Genomic DNA, 13,377 nt, shown 5'->3' with positions numbered 1-13,377 from the left:
AGAAATATCAATCATATAAATATAAATATAAATATATATATATATATATATATATATATATATATATATATATAGAGAGAGAGAGAGAGAGAGAGAGAAAGAAAACAGAGAGATACGGACAGAGATAGAGAGAGAGAGTGAGAGAGAGAGACAAAGAAAAACAGAGAATATAAAAAAAAGAAGAGGAGATTATAAAATCGCTTTTAAAATAGTACGTACTTCGAATGTAGCGTAGGCAGATGATCCAAATCCTTCGAGCAAGAATCCAGCGAAAACACGATCCTTTTGCTTCTCTTGACGAATGTACGATTCCAATTGTGCAATGGACATTCCATTCATTTCCAACATGTCGTATTCATAATGGAAATTATCTTTGTAGTTGAACACGTCGGCCGGTTTCGAATATTTGGTGGTCACTGGGTTCAAGTTATAGGGAGCTCCGAAAGAGAATGGCTTCAATGGTTGAGACATCAATTCGATAGCGCAGTTGGATTCATAAGCTGGAAGACCTCGGAATTTCTGCAATTCCTGCCAGATAACCCAAAGTCGATCCACGTTGGAATGGTGCAGGTAGAAAGCAGGATCATAGGCAGCGTAATGCAAATGGTTCACGGAGTAAATTTCTTTTCCACCCAACCAAGAATGGATGGCGTTGTGGACAATCTCAAATTGAACCTCGAAATCACAGTAGTCGGTCTGTTCCAATGCTAGAATGATGTTGTTGAAGAGCCATGTCTGTTTGCCTAGGCCGGGTTGCTCGAACAAATGGTCGCTGACGTCACGTGCGGTCGTCGTCTCTGGACTAATGAAGGAGATGTGACCGTGGTTGAACGGGTTGAACGTTTCCACTGCTGTGAAAGGATCGACGTATTTCTCCGAGGTAAGTAAATTGGGGACTTCTTTCATTGGATATGTCCAATCCCAGTAGGGAACACCGACGGTGGCACCGTGCCTGTTGAGAGATTGTTCAAACTGGACGACGTACAATCTGTGCCATTGGGGGAAAGTGGCCATACCGTGGAGACAGCAAGCGTGACGATGTTTGGCGGTCGGGTTTGGACAGAGAGGTGGAAGGGCATGGAAGGACGCGATGGACTCGAAACCGTCCGAAGATCTGTCCTTTTGCATACGTTTCAATGCGTGCACCAATGAATTGATTTCCTGAAGAGACAGACGGTCAACATTTTTTCGGACTAAATTACCTCGGACAGATTTTTTAGTGGAAGCGTGCATACTGCGTTCTGTAAAATAGATTTAAATATGTTCATAAATTTAATAAATGAAAATGGACTATAATGTTTAAATTAAAAGATCAAGTAATTTGATGTTCGTACGTACATTATCAACCTGATCATTTTATCTTTTGATCAGCCAATAGTAAAAAAAATGCGAAAAAGAAATGTGAATAAATTCATAAAAAAAAATAAAATATCTCAATCTTCTACTCTATGATAAAGTCCAATGTGTACTTATTTGTATATATATATATATATATATATATATATATATATATATATATATATATATATATATATTCTGTCACACAAAATTTAGCGATACAAAGTAAAAACTGACAGCGGAAACAATTACTAGTTTTTAAGGGAATAGAGAAAGAAAGTCAGATAAAGCTCTGGAATAAAGTGAGAAAAAATTCTTCACTCTATTTTCATAATAAGACCTTTTCTCTCTTGCTGTATTTTTCATTTTATATCGATAACTACTGATTTTTTTATATGTTTTATAACTTTCTAGCTTGAGACGTTTTCTTTCTTTGTTATTTTCTTATTATTTATGTTATCGATTGAGACGTTGTTTTATACTTATATGAACTAGCGGGACCTGTGGAAATTCTACATGGGACTCATCCGTATGTAATATATTGATGTTTGTTAGCATTCTGTAGATGTTCAGTGTAAATGGAGACGCTCTGGTATTATTGTAGCTTTTTTGTTAAAACTGCAAAATTATTTATCTAAGCTAGCACGAACGCCCGATAAATCCCGGTCGTAAAGTACGCTTAAATATGATATTTTAACTCTTGCAGATTTCGTATATATTATTATAGAGTTAATGTTCTATCGATTTTTATATGTTATAAAGTTGCGATTTCAAAAAAAATAAAATATCCATGTGACTTGGGTGCATTATCCTAAATAAAAGCTTATGAAAAATATATATATATATAACTTGAGTTTTTTCAGCCATAATCGAAACCGAAACTAAAAATTATGAAGAATTCTTGATAAAATTATTTATGAAAAAATAGATTACTGGAGTGCCGTCAGTTATAATCGAAACCGGAAGTATGAAGAATTCTTGATAAAATTATTTATAAAAAGATAGATGACTTAAGTGCCATCAGCTATAATCAAAACCGAAACCAAAACTTACGAAGAATTCTTGGTAAAATTATTTATGATAAGAAATGGGAGTACATAACAATTAAACAACCTGGATGTAAGCGTGACACAGAAAATAACACACACGCTATCGGATTAAGATATAGATATTCGTGTGAACATTAATTCTTACAATTTATCTTAGCTGAAGAAGAAAATGCTGCCTGATTACATCTTCATGAACATTGACGATTAGGTCTGGTTCAGTGACTCTAAAACGGTAGATCACGAGTTTATGCTCCAAGCCATAGACGTGCATGAGCGTCCATATTTATAAAATATATTTATTCACAGACATATCCAACGATAAAGCGTAAAAGCCTATCAGATGAGCCAAGCTAAGTTACAAAACTATTTCAAAACGTTAACTGATCCTCGTAAATTACACTATCGAAATCATATTGAATTCGTAGATATGTATAACGCAATAGAAAGGAAATATATAGATTAGAGCTCGGAAGGTCGCTTACCTTTCCTGGGAACGAAAATTACGTTTGGTTCCGGGAATATGTCACTCGGTATTTTGGATCCGTTGGATGCAATGATTTCGATTTTCAAGTGGAAGTTGCTTCCTTCTTCCAAGTGCAGTTCCTTCAAAGTGTCAGTAATTTCATAACGGAAGATGCGATCAAACTGCCAGGGCATTTCTGTCTCTCCTCCAAGAATGGCGAACGTTCCAGCGTGATGGTCGCAATCATCGTGCTCAACACCGATCGGCACGCACACGTAGATGTGGACATCTGCGGATGCCTTAATACCATGGAACCAAAATCCTGCAAAGACGCGGTCGTGCGATTGTCTGCTCTCCAAGAGATCGTCCAACTGTGGAATACTCAAACCAGAGAAGGAAAGAGTGTCGAACTTGTAATTCAGGCTGTTTTGATAGTCAAACACATCATTAGGTCGGCTGTGGGTAAAGGTCAGATGATCCTGGTTGGCTGTCTTGTTGTTAAATGGTCGCATAGGGTCGTTGAGCAGGTGAAGGGCGCAATTGGCCACATTGTAGTCCAACTTTCGGTAACGTTGAAGTTCCTGCCATATGGCCCACAAACGGTCGACGTTGCTGTGATGCAAAAAAAAGATCGGATCGTAAGCGGCATAATCCAGAGACGACATAGAATGTGGATTGGGCCCGCCGATCCAAGAGTGGATAGTGTTGTGCAGCACCTCAAAGTGAACTTCGAAATCGCAGAAATCGGTATACTCGAATGCAGACAGGGCATGTTCATAAAGGTATCTGTTGTTATAAAGACTGCTGTCGATTTTTCTAACGGTCACGGTGTTTTCGAACGAAATCTTTCCATGGTGGAACGGATTCGGAATAGCCTCATGCGTCTTCGGATGCTCGTATGTTTTGTCGGCCATCAGACCTGGCATATGGTCGAAAGGTTCAATCCAATCCCAGTAAGGAACGGCCACGTCGGATCCTCTCGCTAGCAACTCATTTTCAACCAGAGATAAGTAGAGACGATGCCAGTGAGGGAATGTTGGCATGCCGTGAAGGCAGCAGGTATGTACGAGTGAGCCATCAGCGTTAGGGCATTGAGCGGGCAACCCGTGGAAGGCAGCAATCTCCTCGTAGCGTCCATCATCTGTCATACGTTTGAAGGCGGTTCTCAAGGACAGCATATCTTCTTTAGACAAATCCTTTATGTTCCTTCGGATACGGTTGGCACTGGTCACCACATCACGCCAGGTATCATCCTCGAATTCAGCTGGATAAAACACAATGGAGGGATAGCATTAAACACACAAAGATACTAAACAAAATCATATATTAGAAAGAGAGTATTTTTTATGGAAATCACTCCTAACAAGGCATAAAGTTACTCGGTGTAAGGAGCTATTATTTAAAAAAAAATACTATTTCACGGAAAAAAGAAACTATAAACCGATTAGTGTTGGGGTAGTATATTCCAACTCAGAAGACAGCAATTCTTCCCCCTTTATCAGCACAAAGAAGCATCGCTCATCGAATGTGGGAACGAAAGGACAAAATAAGGGCAGCAAACTTATCTTTATAATAAAGGAAAGTGGTTTATCTTTTATTTTATTAAAGATCATGGCTTTCTAACCAAAACTGTCGAAGCCATTTAGGCCAATTCCTGGTGCATGTTTTCGGAAAATGTGTTTACTTATGGTTTCAATAACTTTAAAATGTTTTTGAATCAGCTTCTCCTGGCACTGTTATCCATCCAGAAAGTAGGAGGCATTATCACTCTTACACCCAACCTACATTGCAATGGAAGATCTTACTCATAGGTTAACTATCTTTAGTAACACTTGTGTGGAGAAAGACTCTTGGGCTTTAGGGAAGTGAACAAATCATCTCCTCACAAGTGTGTCGCAGCAGTACTCCATCTAATGAAGTACCTGACATTTATACAAATAGAGAATTACACCAGGTATAGTTAGATACTTTCTAGGGGGTCGACTAATCCAACCATTTTCCCTGTAACAGATTAGATGTAAGTCTTCTATTTCGGATCTGAAATAAGAGTCAATATGAGCTTATTACAGAATTAAAATGGTCTTGCCTTTACTATTACTAATTTATTTAGGAGTTCGTGGTTTTAATACATTAAATAGTTTTAATTTATAAAAATAGAAATGGAAATAAAATATTGTGAAATAAATAACTAAAGGAGATATTCTTACCTTCACTGGGAACGAAGATAATGGTTGGCTCTGGGAAAAGTTTCTGAATGATTTTGGAACCATTGACGGCCGTAATTTCCATTGTGACTCGGAAATGGCTGTTCTGATTAAGACCAAGTTTCTTTAATTCGTGTGTGATTTCATATCGGAAGAGTCGGTCAAATTGCCAGGGCATTTCAGTATCTCCTCCCAAAACGGAGAAGATGCCGGCATAATTAGCGCAGTTTTCCTCATTTATTCCGGTCGGCACACAAATGAAAATACGGACATCAGCGGAGGCCTTCACGCCATGGAGCAAGAATCCAGCGAAGATCCTGTCGTGTCCTCTATTCTTTTGCAAGATCCTCTCCAATTGAGGGATGCTGAGACCCGTGAAGGAAAGACTATCGTACTTGTAATGTAAGACATTTTGGTAGTCAAAGACGTCGTTGGGTCGACTGTTGGTGAAGGTTAGTCGATCTTTGTTGGCCGTACTATTACTGAAGGGTCTCATTGGCTCGTTGAGGAGGGGCAAGGCACAGTTGGCCTCGTTGTAAGGCAACTTTCGGTAACGCTGAAGCTCTTGCCAGATAGCCCACAAACGATCAACGTTGCTATGATGAAGGAAGAACACAGGGTCGTAGGCAGCGAAATCGAGAGAAGACATCGAGTGAGGATCTCGTCCTCCGAGCCAAGAGTGAATAGTATTATGAAGAACTTCATAATGAACTTCAAACTCGCAAAAATCGGTCTGTTCAAACACGAAGAGGGTGTGGTCATAAAGATATTTATTGCCAAATAACTCGGGTTGTGGGTCTCGGTCAGTTTCAGAATTATCAAAGCTGATCTTTCCCTTGAAGAATGGATTCGGCTCAATCTGAAGGTTACGTGAATTGTAGAAGGTTGCTTCGCTGATTAAACGTGGCAATTCATCGAAGGGTTCTACCCAATCCCAATAGGGCACGGCTACTCCTGATCCTCGGGCTAATAACTCATCTTCGACTAGAGAGACGTAGAGACGATGCCAATGGGGGAAGATAGGCATTCCATGAAGACAACATGTGTGAACCATGGTACCATCTTCATTTGGACATTGAGCAGGAAGGCCGTGGAAGGAAGCGATCTCTTCATATCGACCTTCATCTGCCATCTGTTTAAAGGCGTTTCGCAAAGATTCCATTTCACCATCACTGAAGTCCACTAGGTTCTTCCGGATGCGACTGGCGCTCGTAACGGGGCTGATCCATTGACGACCCTCGCCGAAATTACCTGAAAGGGAATAGAAAAATTACGAAATTACATCAAATTTTGAATGCATATAAAATTTTTAAAATCAAAATTGAACTCCGTTAATTAAATGAATAATTTTATTCAACGAACTATTTTAAAATATATTTTATGGGTTTATTTCACGATTGTTTTGGATTTTGTAATAATGCCCATATGCATTTATTTTGTTTAAAAATTGATATGTGTTATATTTTTTTTTTCTGGCGAGTTAATGTTGAAATAAATTAATTGATTGATACAATGATCAAATAACTTTGTACTAAGAAACAGGTGTTGTCAAGAATTGTGCATGTCAACATACTTAAAGGAATAAATAGTAAAATGGTCAACATCTTGAAATTTAGAATATAGACCTTTGTCATCTATTATATATATATGTATATATATTTAAATGAGGGGGGGGGGGCTCACCAACAATGTGTATTTTTTAACATTATGGCATTATTCCGTGTTTTGGTTTTTCATTGAAAATTAAGTTTAGATCGTTGTAATAATGTTTTTAAATCATTGAAATAGTTTTTTACGCGTGTCAGACGTTCTGTGAAGCGTCCTCTTCATATACATACAAACATACGTATATATATATATATATATATATATATATATATATATATATATATATATTTATATATATATATTATATTATATATATATATATATATATATATATATATATAATTTAAAGGAGATTAGAACAATAGTCTAAAGAGCTGAGTGTATTTTAATGTAACAGTGAAATTACTAATTTAATTAAAATACAGGAAATAGAAAGTGCTCGTTGTAATTTACATATATAATAAGCTCGATAGTTAAATGTCCTAGAGCTAATTCAATATTAAGTAATGGGATTGATAATTTTAAATTTAAAAATAAAATTATAATTAAATTAAAAATCCGTTTCACAAGAAGGAACAATACCAAAATCAATTATCTGTACGATCGTTTCGGAAAACAATGCTTTTTATTGTGGTATACATCAAGTTATGTACAATAATTACATATAATTTTTTAAATTCAATAAAAACCCTTCAAAATTTGCTGACGAGGAGACCTTGCTTATTAAAAAACTATATGTAATTATTGTACATAACTTGATGTATACCACAATAAAAAAGCATTGTTTTCCGAAACGATCGTACAGATAATTGATTTTGTTATTGTTCCTTCTTATGAAACGGATTTTTAATTTAATTATAATTTGATTTTTAAATTTTAAATTATCAATCACATTACTTAATAGATAGATATATATATATATATATATATATATATATATATATATATATATATATATATATATATATATATATATATATATATATATATATACCTACAGACACTCGTTTTTCATCCTTTCGGAAACTATCAGTGCAGGGTGTCACGATTACTCCGGTCGATAGATTCGAACTTGGCAACAGAAACCATCTCTGGCCTCATTAGCAAGGACCTAATTCATTCGGCCACCGTTAACCGCGATAAATTCTGTTGAAATTTAAACCTTTATTTTTTTAAATGTTTTTAACATCTGTCAGAGTTATCTAATCATGATATGATGATCTGCTCATGCAAAAAAGTTATTTGGGATGAATTAATTTCAATAAATAATTAACAAATGAGTTAAATTAACAAATAAAAATAAAATATATCTACATACTATTAAAGAGTTTTAGTTTTTGTTTAGTTTTGTGTTTGTATGTGAATGAAACGCGTGATTAATTCAGAAAAGAATAATTAGCAGAGCATACAATACTATGCCGGTTTTATTTACAATATCAATAATCGAGTTTAAGGCTCAGATAATTGTAAAATATTTTTTAACTTGATGCGTGTTTCATAAATGTAAAGAATTAAAAAACATAATAACACTAAAAACATTGCATGAATATTTTTTAACTAAGTAACATTTACACATACATGCATATATATGCATACAAATTGATAACAAGATTATATAAATATTTATATATTATCTCTATTATTTCTTTTGTGTTTATGTGCAGGAATACAAAATGTCTTTTTAAAAGTCTTCTTTTTTATTCTTTGTGAACAAAATTGTGCCCGTTTCTTGCGCCTTCTTCAGTGTATTGGGCGTATGTGGTGATTGTAGCAGGGGAAAAGGCTGTATCCAATGAAACGAAGAAATAGTAATATATATACATAGTTTAATATAATTGTCGTAAGAAAGTATAAAAATATGTAAAAGCTTGAACAATGTGTTTTAGTTAAAATAAAAATTGCATTTAAGTTATATATGTGTGTGTGTGTGTGTGTGTGTGTGTGTGTGTGTGTGTGTGTGTGTGTGTGTGTGTGTGTTGTGTGTGTGTGTGTGTGTGTGTGTGTGTGTGTGTGTGTGTGTGTGTGTGTGTGTGTGTGTGTGTGTACACGTTTGCATTTTGCGAGTAAAATAATAAACGTTTCTACTCACCAAGACCAGGTTCATAAACGACAGAGGTTGCTAGTGAAACATCAGCAACTTCGGCTCCGGTCAGGTCGGTGACGGTGTATTCAATATGATATTTGTCGGTATAATGAAGTTTCATTTCGTCCATTGTGTGTGTGATGTCTGCTTTGTAGGCGCGGTCAAATTTCCAGGGCATCTCATTTTCGCTTCCCAAAACGTAGAATTCTCCGGCCTTCATTTTGTTGTCTGATCCATCATCTTTGATAAAGTATTCGACAAGTACAGATTTCTTCAGACCTTCCAACATAAAAGTGACAAGCACACGGTTCTTGGCCTTTCGTCGGTTGATTTCTCTTGACAATTGGGGAATGGACAAACCGTTCAGTTCCAAAGTATCGTATTCGTAATGGAAGTTTTTCTTGTAATCAAATACATCGAAAGGAACTGAATGTTCACGAGTCATGCTATCAGGATTGATATCACTTGCAAGACTGAATGGAGACATTGGTTTACGGAGCATTTCGATGGCACAATTGGCTGTATTATATGGTTTACCTCTGAATTTCTGCAAAGCTTGCCAGGTGGACCAGATTCTGTCTACGTTACTGTGGTGGAGCATGAAGATCGGGTCAAAGGCACTGTATTCCAGTGAAGCCATAGAGAAAGGTTCTGTACCACCGACCAAAGCATGGATGTGGTTATGGGCGATCTCATATTGAACTTCAAAGTCGCAGAAGTCTTCCTGTTCAAGGGCAAAAATAATCTCGTTAGCTAAATGAGTGTATTCTCCAAACTTGGGTTTTTCAAAAAGATTTGCAGACGGTGCTCGACTTGTAACAGCGCCGGCTTCATCAATGGCACCACTAAAGAATGGATTCGGATGGGCTTCGCCATTTACATCTGTGTACTGTTCTTCCAATACGAGGGCGGGAAGGGCATCAATGGACCGAGTCCAGTCCCAATAAGGAACACCACCGGAATAACCGTTTCGTCTTAAGCCGTTTTCGTAATTCAAAGTAACCAACCTGTGCCAGTGTGGGAAAGTGGCCATACCGTGATGGCAGCAAGCGTATTTCTGCGCAGCATCCGGACTTGGGCACCATTTCGTTGATCCATGGAAAGCGGCTACTTGTTGGAAGCCAGTGGCACCTTTATCTGCGGCGAAAGCTGCCAGGGCACTTCTGATCGAGTCCATTTCCGTTTTTGTCATGCTGTCAACATTCTTTCGAGATCGATGCTCTTCGTTAAATTCCACATTGGTATCAGCTGTAAAATAAAACGAAATAAAAATTAATAACTATAAAATCGATTGATACCTTGCTATCAATTAATTACAAATGTTGCGGATGTTGAATGTATCTGAGAATAATTTCACATAGATTTCTGCATTAAAAATGTTAGAATTATAAATATGCTCTTGATTACTACTAAATATCAACTATCTTGAAGAATGGCACTGTTATTTGGAATGTGAAATTAGAAATCATATCCAACTTTTTACACAAAAAGAAAATTTAAATATCAATAACTTGAAATGATTGAAATTAAATAGATTCCATTGTATCAATATTTATCTATATGTTATTAACAAATGTCGAGTGTGAATATATTTTTAATACGCTCAGATATGCTATAAGAGACAATAAAAATATTTGCTACTCCAGTAAACTTTTATTTCTGAGTTATTACTATTTCAGATAATTATATTATTGCTGCTGTTGTTGTTGTTGTTGTTGTTGTTGTTTTTATTATTATTATTATTATTATTATTATTATTATTATTATTATTATTATGTTTGTAAGTTTTTCTATGAGATTTATTGTTATTTCTATTTTTACTACCTTCAATTATTTTTTTTATTCATGGGCGGTTTCTTCTATATATTTGTTCTTCGGGATTTTAGGTAAAAATATTTCTACTTGATAAATGATTATACATCTATTAATGTTTTGTAAAGAAGTTATTTGATGAAAGGCAAGTATTCAGTTTACTTTTTTTCTCTTTACTACAGTCACTTCGTATTTTGTCATGATGGGCTTGGATGTTCATTTCTAAATTCTCACAGGAACTGTAGGACATACTTGTCATACGTATTGAGTGTTGCATAAATATCCAACACGTTAGTTACCGAGAAGATTTACCAGGAGGTTCTGACGAGGGAGGTTAAGTCCTGGGTGGACAAGATCGCCGCCCAACACCCCTTACACCTTCCAGAAAATCTTCGCTCCTGCACACAAGATCATGGCGACTTAAACATCGCTGGTCAACAATGTTACTCACCACTGCTTGCCGGATTTGTGGAAACTGCGATCTTCTTGACTATTTCGTCTAGGGAATGATCGTGGTCAAGACCAACTGGCGACTCTCAGAACGCACCATTGTGGAAGCGTTCAAAGCTATGAACAAGGACATGGTTCCCATGAGCGTGACACATTGAGATAATATATTTTGTTATTATAATTTTGATGTTTAAATATTTTAGATTGGTAAATGATGACTTAATTCATCAGCTGTTTTGTAAATTACAATGTACTATAATTTTACAGTAACTTTTTATTCATTATAAAGTTATTTTTTGCTTATAAGTATTTCTGAGTTATTAATTTCCCTTGTGATTCTTATTATTATTATTAGAAGTAGTAGTAGTAGTAGTAGTAGTAGTAGTAGTAGTAGTAGTAGTAGTAGCAGTGGTAGTAGTAGTAGTAGTGTCTTTCCATACTTCTTGTTGTTCGTGATATATTTGTAAATTTTTGTTCGAATTTAATCTTGATTATATACTATTGTTAATCAGTATGCCTGTGAAGAGAATTTTTAGATTTTCACAGTGATTACAAGATAGGTATGTCATAAGTATGTGCTCATCCTATATATATATATATATATATATATATATATATATATATATATATATATATATGTGTGTGTGTGTGTGTGTGTGTGTGTGTGTGTGTGTGCATACACACAGAGAGATATGTGTGTGTGTGTGTTTGTGTGTGTTGTTTTGATAAAATATGTTTTTTCAAATATATTTCACTCTTTGTGTATATCAATCCTTTTTGTTTAGAAGCTCAAGTTATATATATATACATATATATATATATATATATATATATAATTTATTTACCTTGTCCTGGTGCAAAAATGACGATCGGTGCAGGAATTGCGGTTGGTGGCAAAGCTGTTCCGTTGACGTCTTTAATATCCACCCGGAGGGTATATTCGGCAAACTTATCCACCCCAAGGGATTCCAAAGCGTGAGTAATTTCATGTTTATAAACTCTGTCGAATCTCCAAGTCATTTCCTTGCTGCCACCGAGGATGGCAATGGAACCGACGGAGAATTCATTTCCTCCGGCCACGACAAACAAATCAACATTGGCCGAAGTTTGAATGCCCATCAGTAAAAATCCGGCAAACACACGGTCCTTGGCCTTGTCCTCTTCGATGTGTCGCTGCAGTTCTCGAATCGACATTCCCCCAAAGAAGAGGGTGTCGTAGGTATAGGCGAGGTCAGCTTGGTAGTCGTACACATCGGTCGGAACAGAGTGTTGTCTAGTGAGCTCATCGTTGTTCAAGGGTGCCTCAAAAGAAAACGGTTTCATCGGATTGTAGACTTCGGAATTGGCGCAGTAAGTCTTGTAAGGATTTCCTCTTTGGATCTGAAGAGCTTGCCAGATTGCCCACAGTCGATCCACTTGCGAATGATGCAGCCAAAACATCGGGTCAAATGAAGTATAGTGCAAGGAGGACATCGAGTAGGGTTCACTGCCACCTGTCCATGCATGGATAGCGTTGTGGGTCACTTCAAACTGCACCTCAAAATCGCAGAAGTCTTCCTGTTCAAATGCCAGTAAAAGTCCATCGTAAAGAAAACCATGGTCTCCTTTGCTTGGTTGTTTGAACAATCTGTTTTTATATCGAAAAAAAACATACACGGTTTTAGCATGAGTCTTATTTTCAACATCAAATTCCAATTAATAAAATTAAAGTTAAATAATCCTTTCGGATACAATACAAATAACCACAAAACCTTCATAACCAACAAAATTATCTTACTATGATAAAATTATTTTAAAATTAAACTTGCACGGCTACAAACATTTCTTGATTTCTTTTAGATTAAGGATAATTTCAATTAGAAAACATAAAAAAGGGAAGTAACTCTTTGCGGTTAGAAGTATTTTCCTTGCTTTAAAGGAATTCGGATAAGATTTATGTCCTGTGCACATTCTAGAAGGCAGACATCTTGGATTAAGATGTGTCACAGAGCTTTCCCTTAATAAGACGGTTAAACTAATTTCTCTTGCGGTTGTAAATAGAGAACAATTGTTAATTATTGATTAATAAAATATAATAGTTTTTAATTCTTTCTTTATATTCAATCCATATCTCACATTGGCCATAACTACACATCGGTTTGTTAATGAGGTTCGTGAATATTCGAGTGCTCATTTACAATTCTCTTTGGTAAAGTAGTGTAAAATATTAAATCTTTTCTTCCTATTGACAAGCTCTGTTGTTGTTTATCTTTCTTTGTCTTGAAGGGCTCCTGGACAAGAACTCTTTTGGTCAGGAATATTGAGATAACTTTGTTAAACAGCAAAGAGGAGATCGAAGTATGAGCGTCCTAAAAGGAGAGAGGATTTATT

The 13,377-nt window shown here is 35.9% G+C and overlaps 1 protein-coding gene across 1 annotated transcript in view; it reads right to left on the bottom strand.

Moving 5' to 3' along the window:
* The window catches only part of LOC145254554 (uncharacterized), a 143,876-nt gene that overhangs the window by 23,918 nt on the left and 106,581 nt on the right, over positions 1–13,377 (bottom strand). The window contains exons 18-22 of the mRNA XM_080113079.1: positions 11,853–12,634; positions 8,752–9,993; positions 5,058–6,305; positions 2,870–4,114; positions 220–1,241 (exon numbers count right to left, since the gene is read on the bottom strand). Coding sequence (XP_079969205.1) covers positions 220–1,241; positions 2,870–4,114; positions 5,058–6,305; positions 8,752–9,993; positions 11,853–12,634 — 5,539 coding nt within the window. The remainder of the gene's footprint in view (positions 1–219; positions 1,242–2,869; positions 4,115–5,057; positions 6,306–8,751; positions 9,994–11,852; positions 12,635–13,377) is intronic.

Source organism: Euprymna scolopes, chromosome 30, assembly GCF_053919585.1.
Source record: "Euprymna scolopes isolate OS-2025 chromosome 30, ASM5391958v1, whole genome shotgun sequence".
Taxonomy (NCBI): domain Eukaryota; kingdom Metazoa; phylum Mollusca; class Cephalopoda; order Sepiida; family Sepiolidae; genus Euprymna; species Euprymna scolopes.
The sequence above is the reverse complement of the archived record's forward strand: the minus strand, read 5'-3'. Positions and strand labels throughout refer to the sequence as shown.